Raw genomic sequence first — 26699 nt, 5'->3', positions numbered from 1 at the left:
AGACCCAGGGGAAAGCAGCACGAAACAAGCCTGTACTCCTCCATCTACCTGGTAACTCCTGTTCTTTACAGACAGCTGACTGTGCTCTTTATTTGGTCACAGCACCAACAGCTGGAGCAGCATGTCAGCCAGGCCCTGCTAGAAACTACCAGCTCCTCTCCCAAATAATTTTCTTCAAGGCCAGCTCATTACCAACGAGCTGGTTTGCCCAATCTCATGTGTAAATATGAAAAATACTGTAGAAACAATGTGTTCATGAAGGTCTCTCACCCCCCAACTTTAGCAGAAATGACAATATTCAAGCTCTTAGTCCCCAAACGCTTGCCTTTGGGCTACCACCACCAACTGATGAATGTTTTTCAAGTTAACAAAATTTTTAATATAACATCTTTTTCTCCAAAGAAGTAATATTAATTTCTCAAAGAAATAAACTCAGAAAATAAAATCCTTGCTCTCTAAAACCTCCGGCAAGACTCCCAGACTCCACAAGGCACAGGGTTCTGTTTTAAGAGATTAAATCCAGGTATACACTCAGGCATAGCAACTAGTTTTGCATTGAGCATTATTGTCAATGAGGAGTGAGTAAAAGGGTGCAGTCTTTGTTTAAACAATATACACAGTGTGTATTCAGGGTTTTAGGAAGATGAAGAGCATATGCATTTCAGCTCAATGTTTTAAATGCTCTTCCATAAGCATTTTTCCTTCAAGACAACAGCAGAAGTATTTTTGGGCTTCTGTCGGTTACATCATGCCTCAAATCTTATACACAGATCTTCTGCATGGTTATGATACTGTAAAAGAAGACATACCTATAAAATATTACTGCACCATCATCACAAATGTACAGAGGCCAGACATTCAGCGTAGATACTTTAGGATTCCAGTCCAAGTCTTGATGAATCTCTAGTATGGAAATGTCACATGGAAACGTTCCTCTACCCTGAAAATAAGCAATTATTTAGTAGATAAAATACAACTCATAATTACACATCCACGCCATTAAAGTGTAAAAACAGACAAAATCTTACTTACCTTCGCAAATTCTATGTTTTCTAAAGGTATTCCACTTATTTCACTCAACTGTAAAGAAAAATAGTGCATTTAATACTATTCCACAACAATGTTACACAGTGTCTACATAACGTCAATAGACCTGCCAAATCTAGAAGTCACAATATTTGAAAGTCCTCAAATGACAAAAAAAATATTAGTACAAAATTGCAGTGACAAGGTACAATTTTTTTTCACATTTCTGAAGTTGCTAGTGCATCACAAGTGACACTTCTGTGACAATCTTTCACCACACACAGTGAAAGGGTGACAGAAAAAAGTTAACAGAAACAAACAGTAACATCCAAATTCCAAGATACAAAGAGACCAACTGTCTCATGTTAAACCTCCATGTCCATCATTAGCCCTCAGCAGTTTCCCTGTACAAAAGGAAAGCTACTATCCACTTGATGTGGGAGGAGGCAAAGCTGTAAAATATACAGGACTAAATCCCATCTCCATACCCCTGCACTTCCAAACATAACAACCCCACAACTCCCACACAAACACCTTTGGCTGCTCCTCCCCCTTGCAGCTGCCCCTGCTGTGCACCCCTGGGGCACAGAGGCCACCACCCATCCCCTGCCACTGCTGCCTGGTCCCTGCACTCATCATGGGGTCAGCGGCTGTGCCTGGCACAGCTCTGGAGCAGCCTCACGGCCGCTTCGCCCTTAACCCCAAGTGGGCTGCAGTCCCGTCTCCGTGGCAATGCAGACACCAGCTTACATCTGTGTTTATCTCTGGCTGCTTATTTTCCACAAAACTTGATGAGATTTCCTCTAAATGAAATTTGTTGTTAAACAGTCATGTTCAAATTAAAGTGATGGTGAGAAAAGTCTAACAGCCAGTATAATTTTTTAACTCTCCTATCCTTAGGAAACTAGGACAAATAAACAATAGTGACAAAAGCCAGACAAATTCTGAAATGTGTTACTAGCCCCACACTCTGCTAATAAAATGTGCCTGAGAGAGAAGCACTGGCTGAACACACCTGTTACTACAGATGTGTCAAATTCAAATTTCTCTTATTACTGCTGGGAGTAAAAAGATTAAGGCCTTTCAGAGAGAATTGCTGCTAAAACTGCTCCCTGCACATCAGTTCTTAAGACAAGAAAATGAGAAGATCCAACTCTTTCTTCAGATACAAGTGAAGAGGTGATCTTGAGGACTGCATGCAACAACCTGTAGTCATAACTTTGTTTCTACCTGAAGTATACAAGAAATCAGGCCCTAGCTTAATCAGTCAACACAGACAAAGCCAAGGCTGTTGCATTCTATGGTAGCTGAACAATGTTCCTCTTTCCAGCCTATGAACTAACCCCAAACTTAATAAGGCCAGACTTCACTGGTACTAGGATTTTTGCTGACCTCAGCATCCGAAGAGGCCTTCTTACATCTGGGTACTGCCACGTAAAAATAACCACTTCTCTAAAAGCAAAACCTTGTGATATAATAGATTAATAAAACAGTCTCAGTACAAGATAGAGTTCTACTCTAGATTCCCACGAGGATGGCCCATGTCTGCTTACCTGGTACAGGGTCCTGGCCTTAAGGAAAAAACCCGCACCAAAGTCATATTTCTTTCCAATCAAAATATAGCTCAATCTACTTGATACAGTTACACCATCCCTGAGCAACAGCTCTCAAATTCAAATACGAGGAGACTGAAGAGTTTGGTATTTTGGAACACACAAAATACTAGCTTGAAAAAAACAACTGACAGCTTTTCTTTCACATGTGTTTTTCACGGATAAGGGGCACAGGTAATATTATGCTTCATAAACCTCCAAGATTTTTTTTTTAACATGCATTCAACTGAATACTTTGATACCAGACCGTGATAAGTAACTAAGAACTAAAGCTGATAATTCATATGGCTTTATTAATAGGATGGGACAGGCTCTCAATTCCTGTAGAAAAAAATAATCAGCACGCAACAAGATTTTTGTAGCTATGACACCTCTATGCAGACATCAATAAGGCTCTTAGAAACCACAAGAAAATTTTATCATGCCACACATTTTACCTTCTCTTTTAATTCTTCAACACTGCTGCTTTCTAGCACTACTTCCTGGAAAGAATCTAGTTTCATCTCAGATGGCCTCCATCGTCTTGATAAAACAGCAAGTTGTGACATGGATTTCATCTTTTCTATCCCTAGGAAAGAAAGAAATTCATCACATTAACATCACAAAATATCCTGTTTAAAATTAGGAGGTTTCCATTGCATAAGCATATTCAAATATGAAAGAGTGCTCTAATACACACACAAAGTAAACTAGTGCGTGTGCTGCAGGTAGTCCACCAAAGGAAAACAAACAAAAACCAACAAGCCAACAGAGGGGGAGGGAAGAAGCTAGGAGTTAGTTGAACTTTCCTTCGTTATCAACTCCTTTCAACGAATTTTTCACAGATGCCATCTCTTAGAAGCCATTTATTCTTTTGGGCGTTTTTCCATCACACACGGCTCAGTTATACAGTCAATATGAATCGACCTAACCAGTGGCTACCTCCAGATCTTCCACCTGCACGACACCTTCCTCAGCAATCTGGTAGTTATTCATGTGCTTGACTTTCTTTACCAAAGTAAGCTTTCCATGCCTGGCTTCTATATTTCACACACCAACTATACGCTTGCTATTAGAGCCTGCTCTACACCCACCACCTTGAGAAGTTTAATATGTACTGCCTCCAGTCTTTTTGTATCAGTTTCAGGCAACAGCTTTCTCTGGTTGACACGTAATGCTGCTAATGTTACAATCAGATAAGCAGAAGTGATAGCAAAGGGCTGGTTTTGTTTTTATTTTAAATTAGCCTACAATTTTGTAATTTAGCATGCAGAATTTGTGACTTAAACATTTAGGTCTACCTTTACATGCTTGTTTTGCATGAAAGCACTAGCGCTGTTTAAACTTCTCCCTAAATACCTTCTACAGTCTTGCCTATGACTATATTTGTGCTGCCTTTCAACACTACTGTCTGAAAGGAAGATACAGCCACCTAGTGCCTCTTGGCATTTATTTCAAGTCTGAAACAATTACAGAAGTTTTCCTCAGAGCCAGAGAACAACTACTTTAAATATGTCTGCAACAGCACGATGTAAAGCTGCTATGCTAAGAAACTTAACTGCAAATTATTCTATGTTGCCTTATGTACCTGCCTAATGTCTTCAGCATTTAGCTGAAAAACAAGCTTGAAGCAATGGTGATGGTGGAAGGTCTTACAAACCATTTTAAAGAAATTGCCTTTTCACTCCCTGTGGTAGCAGCGGGTACACACAACTTCATTTTCACAGAATATAGTGGGATCTAACTGTATCTTCTACAACTGGATTTAAGTGGCACCTTTTAGGCAGAGCTAGACAAGATATACAAGATATTACAGAATACCTGAAAGCCCTCTAGTCTATGATAAGGCATATAATAAGGTCTATTATAGAGGCATTCCTATAGCTGTTACATAGAATGAAAACATACACATGCAAAAAAATGCCTCCAGTACTAGAGTATGTCCAAAAGTTTCCAATAAACCTACAAAACAGTACTGCTGTTAGACCTTTAGCACATCACAGCCCCAGGAAATCTGCACTTGCACAACCTCCAGTCCCTCAGTTTCATGCAAAGTTTTCTATTTTTTCCCTAATAAAATGCTACCAAATGGCAATCTTGAAAACAAAAGGAAAAAGGGAAAGTACACTTCCAATGCTCTCTAAAGACAAAAAGTCTGTAACATTATCTTTCTCTTGACACTGTATCATTATTACCATCAAGTATTTCTAAGAAGACCTCCCAATTGCTTGAAATATTGATATCTTCTTCATAGATATGATAATCCAGAAACACAGTGCCTGGGTTCTTCCAGGTTTTCTTTCGTAGGCGAAACCTGTAAACACATTGTGAAGAAAACACTTGAGTTTTTATCTGCTCATAAACATCACTGCCAGACAAAAAAACTGAATATTTTCTGACAAAACTGAAGTACAACTCATTTATGTGAAGTTTGGTTAGGTCTATCAGGAATGAGTTTAACATTCTGCAATAGCCTGACAGCAAGGTATGGCTACTGCCCCTTAGTGCTGTACCACTCCCAGACACAAGGAAAATGAGCCTGTGCTGTGCTTGTTCAGTGCAAGAAAACTGTAGGGATTTACAAGAATAGTTTCCTATTTAGGATAAGAAAACAGAATATTCCCAAACACTGCTGACAATTTTGCTGTTCTTTCTCTTTTGAGAAGGAGTAGGAAATGGGAAAGAAAAAGAGAGGTGAAGGATTAGAAAAAGATTGGTGTCTGATTTATGTACTTACTTCTACTGCAATCATCCGGTGACAAAACAAAAGGATTTAGATATGGGGTAAATAAAGGTATAAATGACTAAAATGAGATTAAACACAAGTACAAGACTTTAATTTTAATTGTTTCTGCACACACAAAATCAGACATAAATTTTGTGATGCAGTGCTCAGCTACAGGCCACTAGAGAACATAAACCCAAGTATGGCAGTCAAAAATCCTATAGCCCAGTCATGGTGAGGAAAGGAAAAAAAACCTGGTCCAGAACTAGGTTTCTACTCCTTTTCTCAACAGGAAAAGGCCAACACTTGCTCCAGTCTAAATTCAGGTTCATACCAAGGCCCCACCAGCTTGTTTACCACATTTTACAGGTTTTCTTTATTCCAGTGATGCAGTGCCAGCTATTCTACAATAAATACTGCATCCCTTGTAACTGACAGCAGAGACTATGTGCAATTAAGGCCCCAAAGCAAGTTCAGCCTTGATGAGATAATCGCTTATGGGTAAAGTGAAGATGGTGCTGGACCCGTGCTGTACACACCCCCCCGTGATAATGCTTGAGGCAGTTTGCTGCAGTGATCTATGCTGAGTGTACATTTAGAGAGAAGGTGGCTTTTTGTGAATTGGTTTCCTTAATCCTCTCCTCTCTGAAGAAAATCGTCCTTAGAGAGAACAAAACTTCCCACATCTAAACCTGTAGACATGATGCACACAGGCAGTTCTATGTCAATGTTTTTCCCTATGTCATTCTACATGAGATGAAAGCCAAGAATTGCTAAATTCATGTTTGTATTCACAAACTGATTCAAAGACCACAGTAAATATTTCTGCTCCTTTCAAACTTCCTTTCTCCACAAAAGAAAAAAAACCACATTTTAAAGTAATATTTAATCAGGTAACTTCAACTGATTGCTGATACCTGTCAATTGTCAAGTCTAGGCCGCATTGTTCTCGAAGCTGAGGAAGCAGCTCCTCTTTTGACTGTCGGACAGTCATTCCTTTAGCAAAAACTGCATCTAGAAGAAACTTGCATGGCTGTGAACACAGATAGAAAGTGATTAAAGACAATTTTTTTGAACGAAAAAAGTAAATTTACCTCCTGTTCACATTTTGTGACCAGTTCCATCCACCTCGCAAAACGACCATTAGAATGCTTTTCATGAACAAGGTAGGCGATTAATTGATTAAAATTAGGCTTAACTAATTTGTGTAGTAGCAGCCCTTTGACAGGTCATTAAAACACTCTGAACATATTGCAGAAAATAATGTCTTGTGTCTGTTTTACTTATTACTAGCATTATATTAAAATTCTAAACAATTCAAAAGGAGCTTTTAAAGTAAATAAGCCATATGATAATACAAGTGCCACTTTCTTGACTTCCGTTGTTCAGAGAGACCAGAACTCCATGGCTAGAATTTGCTTTTAAATTTATCTTATTTCCTGCTTTATCAGTTTAGCTTCAGTCTCTTGTGCTTATCCATTACTAATGTGTATTCTGCAGTTTGGTCCAATCAGAAATTCAGGTCCATAGAAAGTCAACTTTTGACGACTGCAACACACACAGTGAAACCACTTTTATACTTTTCATGTCCCAAAAGATGTAACAAGCAAGTAAACTACATTATTGCAAGACAGGCATTTTTGTTTCAGGCTTGTTTCACATAGAGAGGACTATTATCCAGCTGACCATTCCGATAAGCGCTGTCTGCAGTGAATGAATGTGACAAATTCTATCAGTGCAATATTACTGCAAACTGCAACCGTGAGCAAAAACAGTTTCCTATTTGGAAAGAATTCTTCATGACTTTCATACATTTAAGGAAAACAGTTATTTTAATTCATCCTCCATTTATACTGCACAAATAGAAACACTTCAGAGAGATATCGATCACATTCCAATTGTATACTTGGAACAGCATAAACAGAAATAATATGAAGTTCCCTTTCTAAATCCAGGAAAACTTGCAGGAAAATGCTGAGGAAAGAGGGACTTTGTTTTTTTTCTCCAAGATTTCAGAGGAAAACCTTGGTCAAGGGACATATTAATATTTTCATTAATCAATCTTGAAATATTCCACGCCTTACCTCTGGCTCATTTACCAAAAGCTGATAGACTTTGACTCTGTATTCACCCTTCTTAAGGGCTCTTCCAAGTCTAATAGTTATCTAGAAGGCAAAAGGAGTATCTGTTAGAACCGATAACAAAATCAAAATTGCATTTTGTAACACACTACCAAGACCAATGTAATGATTTAACCTGGTAAGTTAACTGGAATAGTAAATTATGGTTTTGTCTATATTGTACCAATATATTTTTAATTATTCAAAGTAACTTCTGAATAACCTTGTTGTCATCAGAAAATGACGAAAGTGTCTCATTCAGCCGAACACTCTCAAATTCTTGATTGCTGGCATAGACTCTGAAGACTTTGAAGTGAGAAGATGGAACTCCAACAAAAGGCTCCAGATGTTGCTTGAAGGCAGACAGGGTAATTCTTTTATCAACATGCACCACCAGCCCTAAGTAAAAATAAAAATGGCATGAAACACCGCACCACCAAAAGAAAAAAGCACTCTAGTGTATTATTTCCATATATTCAGAATTACCATTTGCAACAAACTACCACTGAAGTGTCAGAATTACAGCCACATTTACCTTCTATCTGAGGGTGTTACTGTAACCTGTAAGAGCTTTGCCGTATTTTAAGTGTTCACGGGTAGATGCTCCTGGAAGATATCGCAGTGCCAAACTGCCCTATTCTGCAAGCAGTTAAGCAGGGGAGCAAAGTGGTTTCTTCTCCATTTGGTAAGACGACAAAACGAGAATCAGATGGGGAGTTTGCAGATAATCCCACTACAGGTTTCTCCTGCCTCAAGGGAGGGAGGGAAGTGCTGCTGAGCTGGGGCTGGCCAGGCTCATCCCACTAAACCTTTATTTTTCTCCTGCCTTTCAGGATTAAAAAGTTTGGTTAACTCTGTTCTGGAAGTTCTAGTCTAGATTAAGGGATTTTTTCATTAAATAATTTTGTAATTAAGGAAAAGCCACTCTAGTAATATGAAATTCTGGGAAGTGAAGTGAGTAGTTTATCTTTAGAAATTGTGTTACTTAAGAACAAACTACAGTATGATTATATTGTGTCATGACACATCAGAATGAAATAATTGCTATTCAGACTATTTAACTGAATAAATAAGTTATTTGGATCATAAATCTGTTCATGTTGTCATACTAAAAATACCTAAACGCTTTCCCCTCAGGATAGTCATTTATATAGCGTACTATGAAAGTGTCAAAATTACTGTCATAAATAATTCCTGCATCCAACTGGACTTACCAAAAGAGACAAACTGAACTAGTTCAAGATCAACCCCAAAGAAAGATCCTTCCAGGCTAAAGGAGTAATTTTATTAGAACTTTAGTAGCTGCAATTAAACTTCTCTCTGGTTTTAAAAATTAAAATATTTATTAAAAAAATAAAGAGTAAAATAGGTTTTGTTGATTATCTATTATTATTACATAAGGATTTATGAACTGACATGAAAACAAACCTTCGCCTTTCAAAATATTTATCTTATATCCTGCTATTCTTTAATTACTCTTCCGTTAGTTATAATACAATACACGGTACTGAGCACTGTTTACATTCTCTGTCTTTATGACCATCAATATACTACTCAGGCTCCTACACTGAACTTGTTTGGACATTTTCATGTCATCCACACATTTCATTGTACCTATTGTACTTTAGTCAATGAAAAGCAACAGTCTACTGATTTAAATGATCAATACCAAGTATATTTGAATTTTATTTACAGTCAAATGACTAGGAGTTTTCAGGCTTGTTTATCTAAACGTTAACAGAATTACAGCTCTGTGAACCACAGTAAATAATTGAATTCTGAAACACGTGAATCATCATCAACAGATTCAACGATTTTCCTTTCAATGAGAGACAACTCAGCTTGCTCTCCAGAAAACACTTTCAATATAAGAATACAGAAGTATCATAGAGGTAGCTGTTCATTTTCTTAAAAACAAAAAAGCAAGATGCTGTTCAAGTAAGTAAACACTACAAGATCAAAATTAGGCTAGATTTTTGCTGAATGTGATACCTGCCCCATCATTGCACTTTCATTAGCTTTAAATTGACATAATCAAGTTTTTAAATACTGTCCTTAGACTTTTTAACACAGCATGTGAGTTAAACAGTAATAAAAGCTGGATTATTTTAAGGCACTTAAAAAAAGAATACATACATTTTTGCCCTTCTCCTGAACCTTCGTCTGCAGTGTAGGGTTCTGACTTAAAGTACATATATTGTGCTTCTCCTCTGCTCTTGCCACTTTCATCGTATTCACTATCTGTTCCAGAATCTTCTTCCGCTGTGTCCCAGGTTTCTTTCTTCCCCTGATTTGCTTTTGATCGCCTACTACTTGTGATACTATGAGAATCAAGTCCATTAGCCAAGGGAAGCGGCGCATTGTCCACGTTGCATAAGGTGTCACTGCTGTGACTGGAGCTGAGGATGTCACTGTCCACTGAACTTGTGCTCCTGTCATTATTTACATCCGAATCCGATCGTTCCTCAGACTGCAGGTTTTCCGGATCAGAAATCTGAATTTGGTTTTCAAGTTCTCTGTTTTCTGCTGATGCTGAAGAGTCTATTTCATTTAAAGGTGATTCAATGTTTTCAAAATCACTGGCTTCTGTGCTTTTGCTGCTGTCCCCATTATCTCCCTCCTGCTGCTGCTGCTGCAGGGACAAGCTTTTGAGTTTTTCGGTGCTTTCTTCCAGAATTGCCTCTACAGATTTCATACTACCTACAGGTCCTTTTACTCTTTCACAGGCTTCATCCAAGTTGCCTACATCTCCACTAGACTTCTGATAAACTGCTCGTCTAAATTGAGATCCAGGTGATTGCTCTGGTAATGAAACATACAGTCTGATTGTATTTGCATGACGATCCAAAAGTTTCCATAAATGAGAATCTGTATATGCCACATGACGATCTAAAGACTCTGAGCTTTCAATAAATACCTGAACATAAAATAAGTGTTTTATCATGTAGTGTTATTTTAAATAAAAATAACAATAGCAAATTGAGCACACATTAGCAATTACGCCACTGAGAAACACCACCTTTTATAAAAAAATTAAAATACATGGTCAAAAAGAGATGGCCTAAGGAGTCTGTAGTTCAATAACTATTTCACTTTTCCTTATTTTCATATACATGTTAAGATTGGAGTGAACTGTAACCAGACTGACCAGCTGCAGTAAACACTTTTATGTTTCGAAGTGTATTTATGTATCGCTTCACATGCACCCTTCACCTGTACACTAACACTAGTTATGGTAGTAAGGAGCCCCACAACTACAGATGGCAGTCTTTATTTTCTAGCATAGCATAATAAATAAGAAATCTTGAAATCCATACATAGGTAAGAAACAGCACAAATTAGAACACACGGGAACAAATTTCTCATTTCCCTTTGTCAGAGGCCATTGTGCATAGTGACAAGGCAAATGCAAAAGGGCTTCAAGTAACTGAGTAACAAGTTGACACCATTATTTTGCTCAGTTAAAAGCCATCAAAGCTGTCGCTAATATTTGTTCATCAAGGATAGCATGTTCTTGAGCTTACATTACAGAGACACAATATGTGCAAAATGTACTAAAAGATGTGATATAACTACTGTAGTAAAAAGGGCAATGCTATGGATGTTATTTAAGTACTAAGTTACTCCTTTTCTGAATAGATTACACAACAACTGTTGAACCATTTACTAGAAGTCTTTTTGGAAAAACAATATAAAGTCGGCTGGGGGGAAATTTCCATAGTAGAAACTACTGAATTAAAGACAAAAATGCATCAAAAACTTGCTCTTAGTTTGAAATTTGTTTCTTAAGAACACTGAGAGCAGGCACAGCTGTTAAGAAGGTTTAGAAAGCAAATTAGGTGGGTTCCATAGTAATACAGCAACCTTTGTTCCCTAAGAAGGACTGACTTTAAAAAATCTTCACCGTAAGGTTGTTAACCTCACCATCATTTTAACCACTGAGTATCAACCAGGTGTCCAATTCTGAGCCTGCTCTACCTTGTTATGTATACTTGGTTTCATATACAGCCTATACACATGTCCACACCTTTTACAACACAATGGTGAAGTCTACTAATGCATGAAATGAACAATTTAAAAACCAGAGCATGTACCTTGTTACTTCTAAAAAAGCCTTCAGCTTTCAGTGTTTTGCTGGAAACATTCAGAAGACGCAAGTCATTGTAGCAACGCTCTAACACTACCCGCATTGTTTCAGCGGGCAGGTGTGTGGCCTAAAATAAGACATTGAGAGTAAGGTAACATGCACATTATACATAATTTCAAACACTGAAACAAGTATTTAATTTTTAAGATTATTAACAGGGAAAGGACACTTGTTTATTGACTTATAAATTGCAAAAAAACAAGGGGGAAAACCTCCCAAACATGTTCAGTCCCAGGTCCTTCCCACCATCCTTTGATAAAGTAGCAATTGTTAGTTTTTCCAAAAGGTCAGTAGTCTAAAATGGCTTGGCTTTGCCCAGACCTGGCAAATTGTTAATGATCAGGAATATAATGAATTGGTCTTATTATTTAGGGTATGAACCAGCTGAAAAGAAAAAAAATTCTCAAGCATCAGGCTTTGCATACTGTTCACCTAATTCTTAATAAGATTTAATTCAAATTACTGAAATCACATTTCATAACAAATATTATGAAATTACACCAACCACTGAACTATTTTAGATTGAACTGACCAAGTAACATGTCTGTCTGCCCATTCAACACAAGCAATAACATCCCATGGTTTAAGACCATGTAAAAATTGATCTGCATCTTAATATCAAGTGGTTGCTGGGATGAAAAGTGGGGTTTGTATGGAGAATGTAGACAGATTTGGATGGCAAATTGCAATTCCTGAGGCCAGTGGGGGAAGTTACATGTTGGTTCAGTTCTACAGTAACAGTTCACTGGTTCTGCCACTGACTGGATACTCAGTGACCTGGTTCAAGGTATTAACTCAAAAGAACATGAACTTGACTCTTCAGATTGCCAAAAAAAACCATTACTATCTGGTAAGCTAGTAAGCAATATGGCCAGAAAAGGGCTCAGCTTGCACAAAAGCCAGGGCAGAACTCTGGATGGAAGCAAGAAGCAGATTGCTGCCTTTAGCAGCAGTGAGCAGACAGAAACTCCGCTGAACAACTGACCTACCCACTAGACATGAAGCACAGATTAACTGCAAAAGGTGCAGGTTCTCATTTTAGATATTTAAATCACAACACATTCTCAGTCAGAATGAATGAAAACTCTGCAATACAAGTCCTTAATGACTGTAAATTACCTTTGAAATTAGCTGTTTAAATTCTGAAACTGTTTGATTCAAATAAGCTCGTATGCTTATTGGAGGAGCAACAGATTCAGTCTTCAGGTCAACTACGTGAACCTTTACCATGACCTCTGCAGGGAAGAGGAAAAAGAAAAAAACCCCCACATACATATAGATATATATACACATATATATAGATAGATATACACAAAAGAGAGAATTCAACAGCCAAGGAAAACACACATACACTTGTCTGATGTAGTGAACAATGGATTGCATTAAATACATACAAATAGTAATGAATCTGAAAAGCAGTCCAATTGCAGAATTTCTTTTTCAGATCAATTTTAACACCAAAGAGGTTAAAAGGTTTCACAGTTTTGACAAATTTTAGTATACCTTAGAACTTAGAACTCCAATGAAAAGCAAGTTGGCAACACAGCACAGTAGGTAGTTCTGAGTATTGACTTTGTAAAATTCAGTGCAACAAAGTTTTTCTTTCATACATCATAATACAGTTCTACATTTTTCAAGTTTTATTTCCATACCATCATGCAATATATGATTTCAGTCTATGCTTGTCCATATGCAATTACATGTCTTACCTCCAGGTTTATAGCACTGGAAAATTTGGTCAGGTCTTCTTGTTTCCAACAGTAAGTCAAACATGTACGTTGATTTGACACCTCCAAGTAATAAACCCATTGGTGTATCCTCTTCTCCTTCATAAGAGCGTTCCAAGTAGTCATGAAACTCATCGTATTTGACAAGACGACAGCAATCCAAAGGAACAGCCTCTTCTAAATCCATTAACTAAATCATGCACACATACACACAAAAAACCCCAAAACATTTAATAATGGCTTACTTGTGAGTTTAGTCTTCCCCTTGTAAGCTAGAAATATCTCAGTACGTGTACATCCAGAAATCCTTTGCATTCACAAATTTCAATTTGGTTTTAGAAAAAACATATGCATTCATCATACATATTATATACACGTGCATGCAATATACATGTTTTCAAAATCTAAAGAGAAGCCTGCATCAAGATGTGGAGAAGAGGGACGTTGGTAAAGTATGTAAACAAGCACATGAAGACAGGTCCCAGAAGCATATTCAGAGGAACACAAAGCCTATCCATTATACCAAATGGTATCTTGGAGGCCTGAGGACATCGAATCCACTATCTCCTGTGCATCTCAAGGAGATGTTAACACATTCCAGACCTCTAATTGCCTTGCTGGTACTCTCCCAGCCACAGACACATATGGCAAGAACCAAAGACTACAAGAATAGATGTCTTCAACCTGTTTGTGGAAGGCAAACATCACCATCTCCTTTGATGCCCACTGATGTTACTGTATTAGCTATGCAGGAAGCTTCTTGAACTAATTCTCTTATTACATATCTAACACAACATATTTACTGCAATGCAAATATAAGGGTTCAGAATTATTTCAGCCTACTGAGACTACAGTGAACCTAACAACACTTCTCACTATCTGACTTTAAAATAAGGGTATGTAAGATCATACTGCCTTTTAAGAGGGCAGGCTATATCATTCCAATCAGAAATTATCTGATGGCTACTAACAGAAAACTCAGTCAATAATCCCCAACAAAAACATCTCTTAAGAAAAACCCAAAACACACCACAAAAAATCCAAACCAACCCCAAAAAACAACTCACAAAAAGCCCCACAGCCAGCTCCCCAAACACATCCACAGCATCAGAAATTTAAAAACTGAAGATACACAACAGCAGAAAAAAAAAAATCACAACTAACAATTACAATTAAATTATTTTGTTATCTATAACATACCTTGTAAGCTATTTCCACAGCTTCCTTCAGTGTCCTGTCCTTATGAACTTCTAATCTGTTCTCTATCATTATTTGTTTTGTAGGGTGCATGCAGAACAACTTTATCTATGAAATATGAAAAGAAGAAAAATTATCACGAAGGTATTTGCAAATACCTTTCATATTACAGTACTTTTAACTTCACAACCCTGTGTTCAAACAATGTAATGTAAAATACATCTTTAGTTCTACTCCAGTGACTGGACAGCTTCTTTTCAGCTGGTTACACAACACTAGATACAAAACCCTAAAGGCACAGTAGATAGCACATGTGTATGTATGTATATTCGTATCTTTTGCAAGGTAGGGTACCAACTAAAACATATTTAAACTGTAGGCATCTTGCAAATTCTCCAAAACAAAATGCACATGGGAATAATGAATGTGAAATTCCTTTTTCATATACAGTTACATATTTTGCAACCACTGAGAACCTTCTACTAAAACAATCACTTCATTCATATGCAGACCAGCTGACTGTCATGCTTTTTAAGTCATGTCATATTTTGTTTGTTACTACTGAACCTATGGATCGAAAAAGATTCTGCTCTTTCTGCCAAATAATTATTTTAAATTAGTTTAAGAAACATCATTTCACAAAGTAAAGAGCCACAATTTGAAGAGATTTAACAGTATGAAACACGTAACATACAGCATTACATACTCTTTAGAATTCACTTTGCTGAAATCAAGTAACATCAGATCAACTGTAGTCCTGTTTTGGTATTAATACCAATTCAAATTCACAAGGAAGACATGAACTCAAAAAAATCTCTAGTGAATACCTCTAACAGATGCTTCCATTGTGTACAGCCTTCCAATAGGTGTACAATTCATTTTAAAGAGTTATTAATACCGACACACTTATCATTAAAAAGTCCTTGTATTGTAGTGAAAAATTACTATTTATTGTAGAAACATTTCTTACTAGAGATGTATTTTTACTTTATTCAGCAGAAATTCTAACCTTGCAAGTGTTCCGCTCAATTTCACGTTGCCTCTTTTCTTGTTCTTCCAGTTCTCTCTCTTTCTGTACCAATTGTTTAATATGCTCTGGATACTCATGTGCCTCAAGAAACTCTGCCAGTAAAAACAAAGCAACAGTTTACAAATTTTTTTCCATGGTGGGCAACATCTTAGGAACTATGGATATTTAACAGTTATCTTTCCTGCCTTCTTCCCCCTTTCTTCACCACCCACATTTCCAATTATACTATGTCCTGTTCTCTTTTTAATGATTTAAATGAAACCAAAGTCAGCATTTATTCCCTCTAATTATACATCAGCAACATAATAAAATAGTATTAGTGCAAGATTAATATTCCAGTAACAATAATGGAAGCTTTGCTGTTGTAAAGAAATACACTATGGCTGATGACTCTACTTGAGCCTGTTTGTGCAATAAAGGTAAAATGTGTTTTAGAAAGTGAATTAGCTGACAATAGAAGTCACAAGATATCACCTATATAATATACAATAAATATTGCACTTTATACAGATTAGTGTACTTCATGAGATTTTGTTTCATAAAGAGAAACAAAACCAAAACATGCAATACTTCAAGCTAAAAAAAAATATAATCAGCTTTCACAAATACAGTTGCCTTCCTGGTGCCCCTCCTATCATAAGGAATTGGGCAAATATTTTTCAGATTTAAAAATGGGCTTGGCATGTTCAAACAATCAATAGCAGAATTAAGTTTCTTCCTTTGCTTGTTGAGGAATTAACAACCACAGCACTTACAGGAAAATCTATTTCCAAAGACAGATCTTGACTCATAGATATTGTCTATGGCTGCTGTTTAAGAATAAACTATGCACAATTTACATCCACTTCTTGTTCAGAATGAATAACACTGTTTCAAGGGTTCAAATATTGAAACTATTACTTTTTGTTGCTCTTAAGACATACTAGTATATCAAGTTGTTGCTAAAAGGCTTTAACAGTATCCTTCTTGTGTTGAATCCACTTCAAAACTGTATAAAGCATCTACCTAAGATACTGTTAAATTATAAACCAAATAATATATTTTTATAACTTTACTGTCCCCTGTGTCATGAATTCTCAAAGAGAAGCCAGCAAAATTGATTTTGTGAGATACTTCGTTTTTCCCCCCTCCCTATTTCCTCAAAGAAAACACGATTGGAGAAAATAGTGGGAAAGTAAAAGAAAAAAAGTAGAAAAGTAGAAAACAACATGTCTGAATGTACTCTATGTATGGTGAAATAGATTGTTACTAAAAATAAATGTGGTTTGTGTTTATTAGGATGTTGAAATGACATGACAAATTTACTCCAAGTATCATAATAAGCTTTTTAGAATATATTGACAGAGAAGTAGTTCAAGTCTATTTTTCTTAATTTTAGGATTTTTTTTTAAATAATGTTTAGTATAAGCTATGGGTTTTTTTATAGTTTGTATTCCAAATAAACACTAAAGATTGTTTTACTCAACCTTGCATTGCTAATTTCTTTCCACATTCTTGCTAATAGTCATCCTCAGTTTCTCAGAGTGGAATTAAAAATTTTACGCCAAAAGAAGTAGTTAAAGGAAGCAGACAACTACCCTTCTCCCTCTTACAATATTTACAGCAGCAGAATAAGACAAACAAAATGTTATTTTCAATGATCTTTATTCCATTCTCCACTGGACACATTACAAGCTAGTGTGTTACAAATTCTCTGAAGCATGCAAGTCTTTTCCACGCTTGCATACTCTTGAAAAATATTGAGAATGCCCCAAAATGAGCTACACAATGTGAGGTGCCAAAGGCTTCAATTGTGACGTTCTATTTTGTTAAGTAATACATATTTTCAGTTTACCAATTAAGAGTAAAATAAATCCAGCTATCAAAATATTCACCCTACAGAGGATGATTTTCAGATTCTCAAGAGCTTGCATCTGCTCTTCAGGACACTAAACCTCCTGAGCATTTAATGAAGAAGGAAAAAATACTAACAATGAAAAAAAAAAAAAAGAGGAATGCAGAGGTACTGGAGGCTTTGTACCTGCCTTTGAAAGTTCATGTGGCTTCTCATCTGCTCAAGCTATTAGGAAAAATTATTCACAGACTAGATTTTTTTAATGCACTTCAGGGCATTAAAGTTCTGGCAATTAAACTATATACACCCCGAAAACAATCTACATGATCTATCAGCCTAACTTCAACCAGGCTGCAAACTGACATGTTTCCCTTTATAAGGGCAGATTACTGAATTGTTCCTGTAAGAAAAACTACATACATCTTTTGATACTGCAAGCAAATTAATCTCTGGCTGAACTGAACCAAAACACTTGATTCTTCAATGCACACAGCTGATGAGGGTGAGTGTAGCCAGTCACTGCCCTTCTGGTTTCCTTTCTACAGCTGCGCTTCTAACAAGGGATTGACAAGAAGGGGAAAAATAGCAAATTAACATGCTTCCTTCTATCTTGAAATTAGTTTAAAAAGCTCTCTCAAACTGTCATTTACTGCTACATCATTTAGGTGTGATCAAATTTTAAATGATAAACATTAAATGTTTTCAAGCAAATTATAATACAGTATTATCTACAACAGATAAATCCTGGAAGTCTACAGTTATTACTAATCTGATCAGTCTAAGGCCCTATGAAATGAGCCAAAACTGGAACCAAGCCTCCAACCACACATTCTTGTTTTGAATCAAAACAGAATCTTCATTTTCTGCTGTATCATATTTCAAAGATGAATCAACCTGTCAGCTATTACATGGGACCAGGCATCCTCCGAGCCTTGGTGAACTCAGCGATGAAGAGAATAAGAGACTGTAACGTCCAAAATTTGTTTCTGACTATACAACTTACAGTATATTGTCTCATTCCCTAACTGAAACACAAACAATAAGGGCTGGTTATAAACTGTAAAACTTTGTCATTACAAAGTTCTTACAGATGAATTTTTTTAAAAAATTTTTTAGTTCACTATAAATCGTGACACTATATAGCATTACATTATAGGTTATACAGTATCACTCAGTATATCTGTTTTTCATTTCCATGATATCCAAAATACTAAAAAGTTAGAGAATTTATTTTGTGATGACCTTCTAATGATGCATAAATGTTTCCTATAAAAACAGTATTGAAAAGCTACAAAAGAAGGCTTCCTATATATAAGTTGCTTTAGCTTACCCTAAAAATACCAATACCACCATCCTCACAAAAATTAGTACACATCACATGCAAAACATCTCCTTATTCCACAACAGAATTTTACTAATTAAGAACTGCAAAACATACTCACTTGCATTTCTCGTTGGATCCTTCAGTCTGTATATAAGCATGTATGCATTTGTGGAGCTGGTAGAGAAAAGAATAGTTATCCAAATTTAGCAGATAGCAGGGCAATACTGACTTCAAAAGTTGTTTTGTTTGTTTGTTTGTTTCAGTAAGGATCTCTGTCCTATATATTTTGGCAATACACTAACCAAAAAGGATTTTCAAAAATAAATATCACATTATTTTATGATCTGAAACAGCAGTTGGGATAGTTCTTACAACTATTTGAAGCCCCTATCAATTTTAAGCTAACACATTAAGCACAGGCATCCTGACCATTCATTTGATTATGTTAAAACACCACCAGAAAGAAAAGTAATATTACAGTACTACTAACCTAGCAAAAGCACTGGAATAATAGCCTCTGCTTCCGGAAGATCCACCATATGTTTTCTTAATATCTTCCTGAGTTATCTAAGAGAAAAATCAATTTAATGATTATTTGACAAACTTGCACTAAGAGAGATGCATTTATTCTCATTAGAAAAACAGCAGCATTATATAATTAACACACAATATTAATAATTTTAATTTTAAAAAGTATTTCTGCTTATTTGCTGACTGAAAAAAAACCCACCATTTCCAAGTGACTTGTCTTTTCATTTTACATTGAACGTAAATGTTTTTGGTTTTGTTTTTAAAGTAGGAACTTCCTAGAAAAACACAGCATCCAGGTTCTTGACTGCAATAATGCTTACAGATACATGAAACACCTGAAATGCATCAGCAGGACAGGTCTAACAGCACAAACTGAGTTGTAACAGATCTACAAACATACTTTTCTATGCAAGAAGTATTCCTCACATGTATAGAAGGCAAAATTCTAAATCCAGCTTGGTCTGTACATGAATAAAGGCTTCCTTATGAACCACCTCCACCATCAAGAAGAAACACTCCTCCCCCCACAATGCACAAAACCCCATACATACATTTTTTAAACCCCTAGAACGCAGTTAAGCTAATGAGTGAAACGTATGTATGTGGCAGCATATTAGGATGAAAAGATGAAACAAAGTAAATGCTTGAAATACACACACATAAAACGAATTTCATTACATGCAAGTGAAAAATCACATGCAAAAAGAAACTTATTAGCACATCTATGAGTACACAAGATAACCAAAAAAAAAAAAAAAAAAAAAAAAAAATCTATTTTTACCTTGCTAACATGCTGATCATTAAAGCTGTACCACTGGTCATCACTAAAAGATTTTATACAGGCATAATAATGGCCACCAGCAGCACTTCCAGAATGAACCATAACAGAAAAAAGCTCATACAGTAAAGAACTCTGGGGAGAGAGGAAAAAGGTGTGACATATATTAAGTAAGGAAAGGGTAACCAAATGGTGATTTTTAAAAGTTTTAAAACAATTACACTAACCCAAATACACAAAGTTGTATGTTACTAAACAGATGTATGTAACAAAATTGCATTACTGCAATAGACACTGAACAAAATCAGAGCTCTCGTCTGCTAAACGTTACACAAGAGTATGTAATCGTGGAAATAAAGAGGAATTTCCCCTTTCACTAGTGGAAAGAGAGAAAATACCAAATCACTTCAGAAAAAAAAAAATCATGGAAATATTTTTCAACTGGCTTAATGCATTACTGTTACTTCTATTTTGTATAAGCGCTGAATTCATTCATTCTTAGCTAGATAGGTATTAAGCATTATATGCACACAAGAAGGAAAAATAATGAGGAACTCGCCCACAGCTACGAAGTTTAGGCATATTTGCATTCTTGAAGACTGCTTTTGGCTTCCTCATGTCTATTGCAAACCAGCAACATGTCATCCAACGCTTATCAGCACTCTGCATTAATGTCTCTCATACCACTGAGTTTGCTGTCATAAGCTTCTATTCTCATAGATAAAAGGAAGGAAATAAAGGGTACTAAGGACATGCCTTCAATGTGGTATATACCTGACAAAATAAAACTGAACAATACTGCCTCATGCAAGTGTTACAAGAATGAAATATTTTTAGATTAAATAGAGGAAATGCTCTGCAACTTCTTAGCATCCATTATTAAGATATCCAAAGCAAAAAGTTAACAACATGGTTTGACAGCTAGCTTCCCTTGAGAACAGGTAGTATGAATTAGCTGGTGAAAATATTGTCAATAGCAGGACAGAACGTTTGCATTACAGATACATTCTGATACTCTGTCCCTGTTTCAGTCAAGTGACTATTAATTTATTTCTTTTTTTTTTTTTTTTTCAGCTAAGATTGACAGTATTCTGAACGTTTATGAAAAAAAACACTCTCAAATGGTTTAGGGTAAATGTAAACAGGGACAGATGTGCAGATTAAAAAAAAAGTCAGCCTTTAAGTATTTATGAAAATAATAGTTACAGTCAAACAGCTTCCTAAGAAGTCTGAATAAAAGCTATAGGCCAAATTTCAGATGAGATCACCAAATAACAAAACATTAAGTACACATTGTATACATTACCATAAAACTGAAGGGTTTTGATTAATTTTGTACTGGCAAGACAACGCAACCACGTTTCTCGAAGTTCTCTGTGTTCCACAGCAGAATGACTGCTATCCTAGACTGACTTGCTGCTCAATTCCTTTATATTAACTCAAGCTGACCGAATAAATATTTAATGTTCAGACCCATGGCCTCACCTATATGACCATTTTTATAAGGGCATGAAACAGATGGCAGAGACTGATCCAAACTTTCCAGTCTTCCACTAAGCTTCAAGACACTTTTAAAGCCAAAGCTAGTAAGGCCTTTGACAGTTGGCCTCAAAGAAAAACACTGCATAACACAAAACAGTCTTCAGTTGGAGGGTCTGCTGCCAAAACAAGTTATCTGGGAATTCTCAGTCTGACAAGCTGGGAAGACCCTTATTTTCAGGTGACCTCCAAATCAGTTGCATGCTTGCCTTTGCTGTAGTGTCAATTTTTGGAATTTGAATAAAAACATACACTCTCACACCCTCGCTCCAGCCTCAATATCAGAATTGATTATACTTTTATCATTTACATCTGTGAGGGGTTGATCCTGGCCAGTAACTACACACCCACCCAGTCACTAGCTCAAGTGGGATGGTGAAGAGAATCAGAAAAGCAAAAGTGACGAGACTTGTGGTTGGAGATCATGAAAGCTTAATGTGAAGGAAATATGAAAAAAAAAAAAAAAAAGATGCAGTGATGCAAAGGTATTACCATCTCCCACCAGTGGGAGGCCAACACCCAGCCAGTCTCCGAGCAATAGTGACTTTGGAAAATCCCAGGTTTTACATGACAGGGAATACGGCACAGACAACCCTCCGGCCAATTCAGGTTAGCCGTCCCAGCTATGTTCCCCTTCCAGCCTCTTGCCTACCCCTGACCCTCCTCATTACATGGACACAATGAGAAGGCGAGAAAGCCTTGGTGCTGTGCAACACTGTTCAGCAAGAGTTAACACCCTGGTGTTCTATCGACACTGCTTCAGTCACAAATCCAAAACAAAGCACCCTATGGGCCGCTATGAAGAAAATGAACTCCATCCTAATCAGATGCAGTACAACATTTTTTTTAAAACATACCTTTTCATTGCCAGCTTTAGAAATTCTTTCGGCTGCACTATTGCTTTCAAGGCAGATTCCTTCATCAACTCCATCGTCATTAGAAAAGTCATTGCTCATCTGATCACTGTGACAACTGCCTTCATTTTCAGCTCCACTATCAGTGCAACTCTCAGTCTGAGGAGATTTCTTAAAAATATGCATACTAATATTACACAACATTTAAAGTTACACGGAACAAGAAATAATACCTCTGTGAAATGAAAAAATTCCAATGTTGTAAACAATGAAACTCCTCAAAAACCAAGAGACCTCTGCAATTCAGCATCGAAAACAGATTTGTTCCTGTTAGTACCCTGTTTTCCCAAAAATAAGACCTAGCATGATTTTTCAGGATTTCTGAGGATGCTTGAAATATAAGCCCTACTCCAAAAATAAGCTCTAATTACAGTTAATAAAAAAAGTAAAATTAAATAGCGCCCAGGCAGCTATACACCTAAAAAAGTAAGCATCTTTTGGAGAAAAAAATATAAAACCCTGTCTTATTTTCAGGGAAACAGGGTAACTGCCTTCAGTCCATCTCTTAGATCAATCTTTTCTGGTCTCATGTGTAACTGAATGGTAATTATCTGGTTTCATACTTGATGAGACTGTATCTGTCAGTAGCCTATCCCATTTACGAGTTAATTCAATTAAACACCTGGAGGTCTAATACCAGATAACAAATCCTATTGTAACATAGCCCTGTTAATGAGAACTGATTTGACTGGAAATATTCTCATCCGCAGTCAAAGATTTTTCTCCATTTCAACTCACTGGACAGGATCAAGGTATTACAGTAAGATTGATTACTGTTCTATTAGCATAAAAGTGTGATGTCAACACCGCTATGAACACAGTTCAGTTTGTGCAAGCCAGTTTATCCATCTGTTATCTGATCCTCTTTCCTCTGGATAATTCTTTTCATTTTCTGACAGTTAATTGTGTTTCAAGTCCTAGTCACTCAGATCAATCTTCATTCTCATTTCTCCCGCCCAGTAACACTTTGAGGGATATCGAGTTGCTTAAATGGCATAATTTTATCATAAAACAAAGGTTTGTACAGAGTCAGAAAAGTCTCTCCACGTGCATATCAATGCAGTATTTATATCACTACAAGCTAGTGAAGTAACAATGTTTTCAGGAATGGAATTAGAGGTATAAGAATAGTCTTTAATGAAGAACGCACATCAAATATCTTTTGGTGAATGTAATTGCACAACATGAATTTTGACCCAAACCAGAAGGGTTAAAAGACAGAAAAAGATGCAAGTGAAAAACAAAATTTTTTAAATCTCACTTCTGCAGCATATACAACATTGTAAGTCAGAGGAAAGGAATTAATGATTAATGTTTTTTGGGCTAAGTTCAGCATTCAGAGTTTCAAAACTTTACACCACCTCTTGTGACCAAAAAAGATTCAGACACAAGTTTAAGAAATATGCTTCATTCTGGATTTGTAGTATGTGCAGAAGCCCCAAGACTTGTGCTTTTAGACCACTCATGTGAAGATGTAAGAAATCAGAAACAGCTTCTTTATGGAAGCATGGAAACCCTATAGTAATCAGAGAACATGCTTCTTTTTCAATATAACAAAAATCCACATGGACAGATTTTAAAACTTAAAATTAAAACACTTTAAGAAAGTTAAGGAATTTTCTCTGACACCAAACACGTTACCTCATCTTCAACATCAATGAAGACACTCATGTCTAACTCCTCAGGAAAAGTCATACGATCATTGAGTTTAATTCTGTGCATAGTGGTATAATCAAAGTCAAATCTCTTCAGCTGCAATGTCAGCAGATACGGAAAATGCAAGAACCGCAGACCCTAAATGAAGCAAAGACAAGATTATGCTACCGCTGTCAGGATTGGTATTTACCAAAAAGTAATTTTGCAAATGATCTGGACAGTCTTTACCTTCCTTGCGTCACATTTCTTCTTGCATCGTTCACAAAAATACTGATTGGGGCCATCAAGAATCTCAGGCTGAATGAAAGCATGCAGTGCTTCTTCCTAATAATAAAAAGATGTTACCTGATTTTTAAAGAATGTTTACTATGTAGGTATAAATCAGAATGAAAAATTTACAATGAGATTGCAAACACACAGAAATTAATTAATTCTACAACCAAAATGCAATTGACTTAAACTTTGATACGGACACATAGCCAAGAAAATATTAAGAGAAACCAAGCCTTCTATGCAACCCAAGGTCAAACAGTCAAACCACAATTACTGCTAATGGTATTTCATTCAGTATTTGATGAATCCAAATTGTCTTTATTTTAATAAACATACAATATAAAATGACATTTACTCCTGTTATCTTGCACATCACATTTAGTTATGTCTGCTCAGCCAACTGCTGTGAAAACGAGCTGATTTTTTAACCCTACTTTGGCCCTGTTCTCCTAGAATTCCGAGATTTTCCCCACAGATACCATCTAATAATTACTGGGGTGAGCGGTGACAGGAAAAAAATGTTCCTCAGTTCCCTGTCTGAAGACAGCCTTAGTCCCACTCCACAAAGGCACTTAGGAAACTACATTTGAAGATACCACTTTTAAGTGAAAGGTGGGAAAGGATAGAGGGAGACTGAGCTTTACTCCCAAAGGAGTGAACACCAGATATGGCCATCTCTTATAAAGACAGAACCAGCTTCCTAGCACAAACCTTGTGAGGCAGCTGACTAATAACTGGAATTTTGTCCTGACAGCTGCCTAAAAGTTTTGTCAATAATGCTTAAGTCCAGGAGTTTAACGATTTCTACTTTGCTCCTCTCTACAGCAAACAATATTCAAAATACAACCAAACTGATCACAAGTCCTCTCTCTAACCTAATTTGCAACAATGATACTGCACATAAGTTGTACAGACTTGAGAACAAACTTGTTCAAACTAAGAATATTGAGATGGGTTCAGTGAAGAATTTTACCCAGAGATTTCAAGTTAAAACCTTGAACCCAGCGAGCTTGCAAACCAATAGGCTCTGGGTTCCTGAACTCCACATGGAACCCAGAAGTTCTCCGTTCACCTATGGAGGTGAAAACAAATACAACTTGCAAGTTTTGACATTCAGTTTAAAGCAAATAAGACCAACAGAAACACTGGTTTTTAAAGCATCTTCTCTTATGAAGGACTGTAGCTGTTCCCCAAAATCTGAATACGTAAGAAAGGGCTTAACTGGCCAGAGTAAGCTCACCAGTTGTAAGGTGGCTGGCACAGAACTTAAGATTACTGGCTAAATCATGTTGTTTGGTAAGTCACATTTGGGGAGGAAATCAACAATATGGCAAGTTCTTCAATTCTTCCCTTCTCCTTTCTTTCTGAGAGCTCAGGGATGCAGCAAGAACAATAATAAAACAAAAGCTCTGTTGCTGTTCTAGGAGAAAGGACTTTTTTAAAAAGGACCGTATTCCAGGGGACATCTACTCACAAACAAAAAATGTGCCGAATATGACAGAACAACTGTACATTGAAGGCAGTCATCTCACTTTACCATTTTTGGATCTAGCCAGAAAAGCCTTTGAACAGCCCTGAAATCACAGTTCTTAGGAAAAGAGACTCTCTAGACATGTGGAAACATTTTAGAGTCTGAATTCAACTGTCTACATATTTACTTCCTAAACACTACAGAAGCTGAGTTGCTTTTTACTCAAGGGCAACAAATACCTAATATTTAGTGAGATTATACACTGAAGTGTGAGGAATCTCATCCTAAAATACAAGAAAGAAAACTAAGCAAGTTATAACCCTGCTTAAAAAGAAAGTGGAAGAAACAGATTACTGCACTTTGACTATTCTGTAAACTAGTTAAGGAATTAACATTCAGAACTATTTGAATGAAAGCAAAAAAGTTAATAACCAACACAGAAAACACGAAACTTAGAAAACATCACATGATGCTATCTCTTACGAATCAAATGCCAGTTAAGACAATACAAATACATTAATTCCAACGTTTTTCTTACAATCAATGCATTGCATGAATATGAGTGAAAGAGAATACATGAATGATGAGAGATAAATTATTATGTAATTCTTATGTAGACTCATGTGATGTGCAATTTAACAAAGAAATGTACTATAAACTTTTACATATGGAAAAAAATTAAGATCCTTCAGACCCCCAAAACTGAATGAAATATCATTACATTGCTCTTATGGTTTCACTGCTTACCACACATAGTGAGCTGTGCTCTGAAAAACCTGATTAAAACTCTTGAGAACTCCATTATTTTTGAGCTA

General features: G+C 36.4%; 1 protein-coding gene across 4 annotated transcripts in view; it reads right to left on the bottom strand.

Moving 5' to 3' along the window:
• Nucleotides 1–26699, bottom strand: part of USP47 (ubiquitin specific peptidase 47) — a 58881-nt gene that overhangs the window by 1623 nt on the left and 30559 nt on the right. For all 4 annotated transcript variants that reach the window (XM_082059165.1, XM_082059166.1, XM_082059167.1 and 1 more), the window contains 19 exons: nucleotides 24369–24464; nucleotides 24126–24278; nucleotides 22428–22595; nucleotides 20035–20166; nucleotides 19213–19289; nucleotides 18841–18896; nucleotides 15544–15656; nucleotides 14538–14642; nucleotides 13320–13527; nucleotides 12730–12845; nucleotides 11558–11677; nucleotides 9600–10380; nucleotides 7687–7862; nucleotides 7428–7508; nucleotides 6261–6376; nucleotides 4814–4932; nucleotides 3077–3207; nucleotides 1033–1080; nucleotides 810–940 (listed from right to left, as the gene is read on the bottom strand). In XM_082059165.1, coding sequence (XP_081915291.1) covers nucleotides 810–940; nucleotides 1033–1080; nucleotides 3077–3207; nucleotides 4814–4932; nucleotides 6261–6376; nucleotides 7428–7508; nucleotides 7687–7862; nucleotides 9600–10380; nucleotides 11558–11677; nucleotides 12730–12845; nucleotides 13320–13527; nucleotides 14538–14642; nucleotides 15544–15656; nucleotides 18841–18896; nucleotides 19213–19289; nucleotides 20035–20166; nucleotides 22428–22595; nucleotides 24126–24278; nucleotides 24369–24464 — 2927 coding nt within the window. The remainder of the gene's footprint in view (nucleotides 1–809; nucleotides 941–1032; nucleotides 1081–3076; nucleotides 3208–4813; nucleotides 4933–6260; nucleotides 6377–7427; nucleotides 7509–7686; nucleotides 7863–9599; nucleotides 10381–11557; nucleotides 11678–12729; nucleotides 12846–13319; nucleotides 13528–14537; nucleotides 14643–15543; nucleotides 15657–18840; nucleotides 18897–19212; nucleotides 19290–20034; nucleotides 20167–22427; nucleotides 22596–24125; nucleotides 24279–24368; nucleotides 24465–26699) is intronic.

Source organism: Streptopelia decaocto (assembly GCF_964273445.1).
Source record: "Streptopelia decaocto genome assembly, chromosome: 7".
Lineage (NCBI taxonomy): Eukaryota > Metazoa > Chordata > Aves > Columbiformes > Columbidae > Streptopelia > Streptopelia decaocto.
The sequence above is the reverse complement of the archived record's forward strand: the minus strand, read 5'-3'. Positions and strand labels throughout refer to the sequence as shown.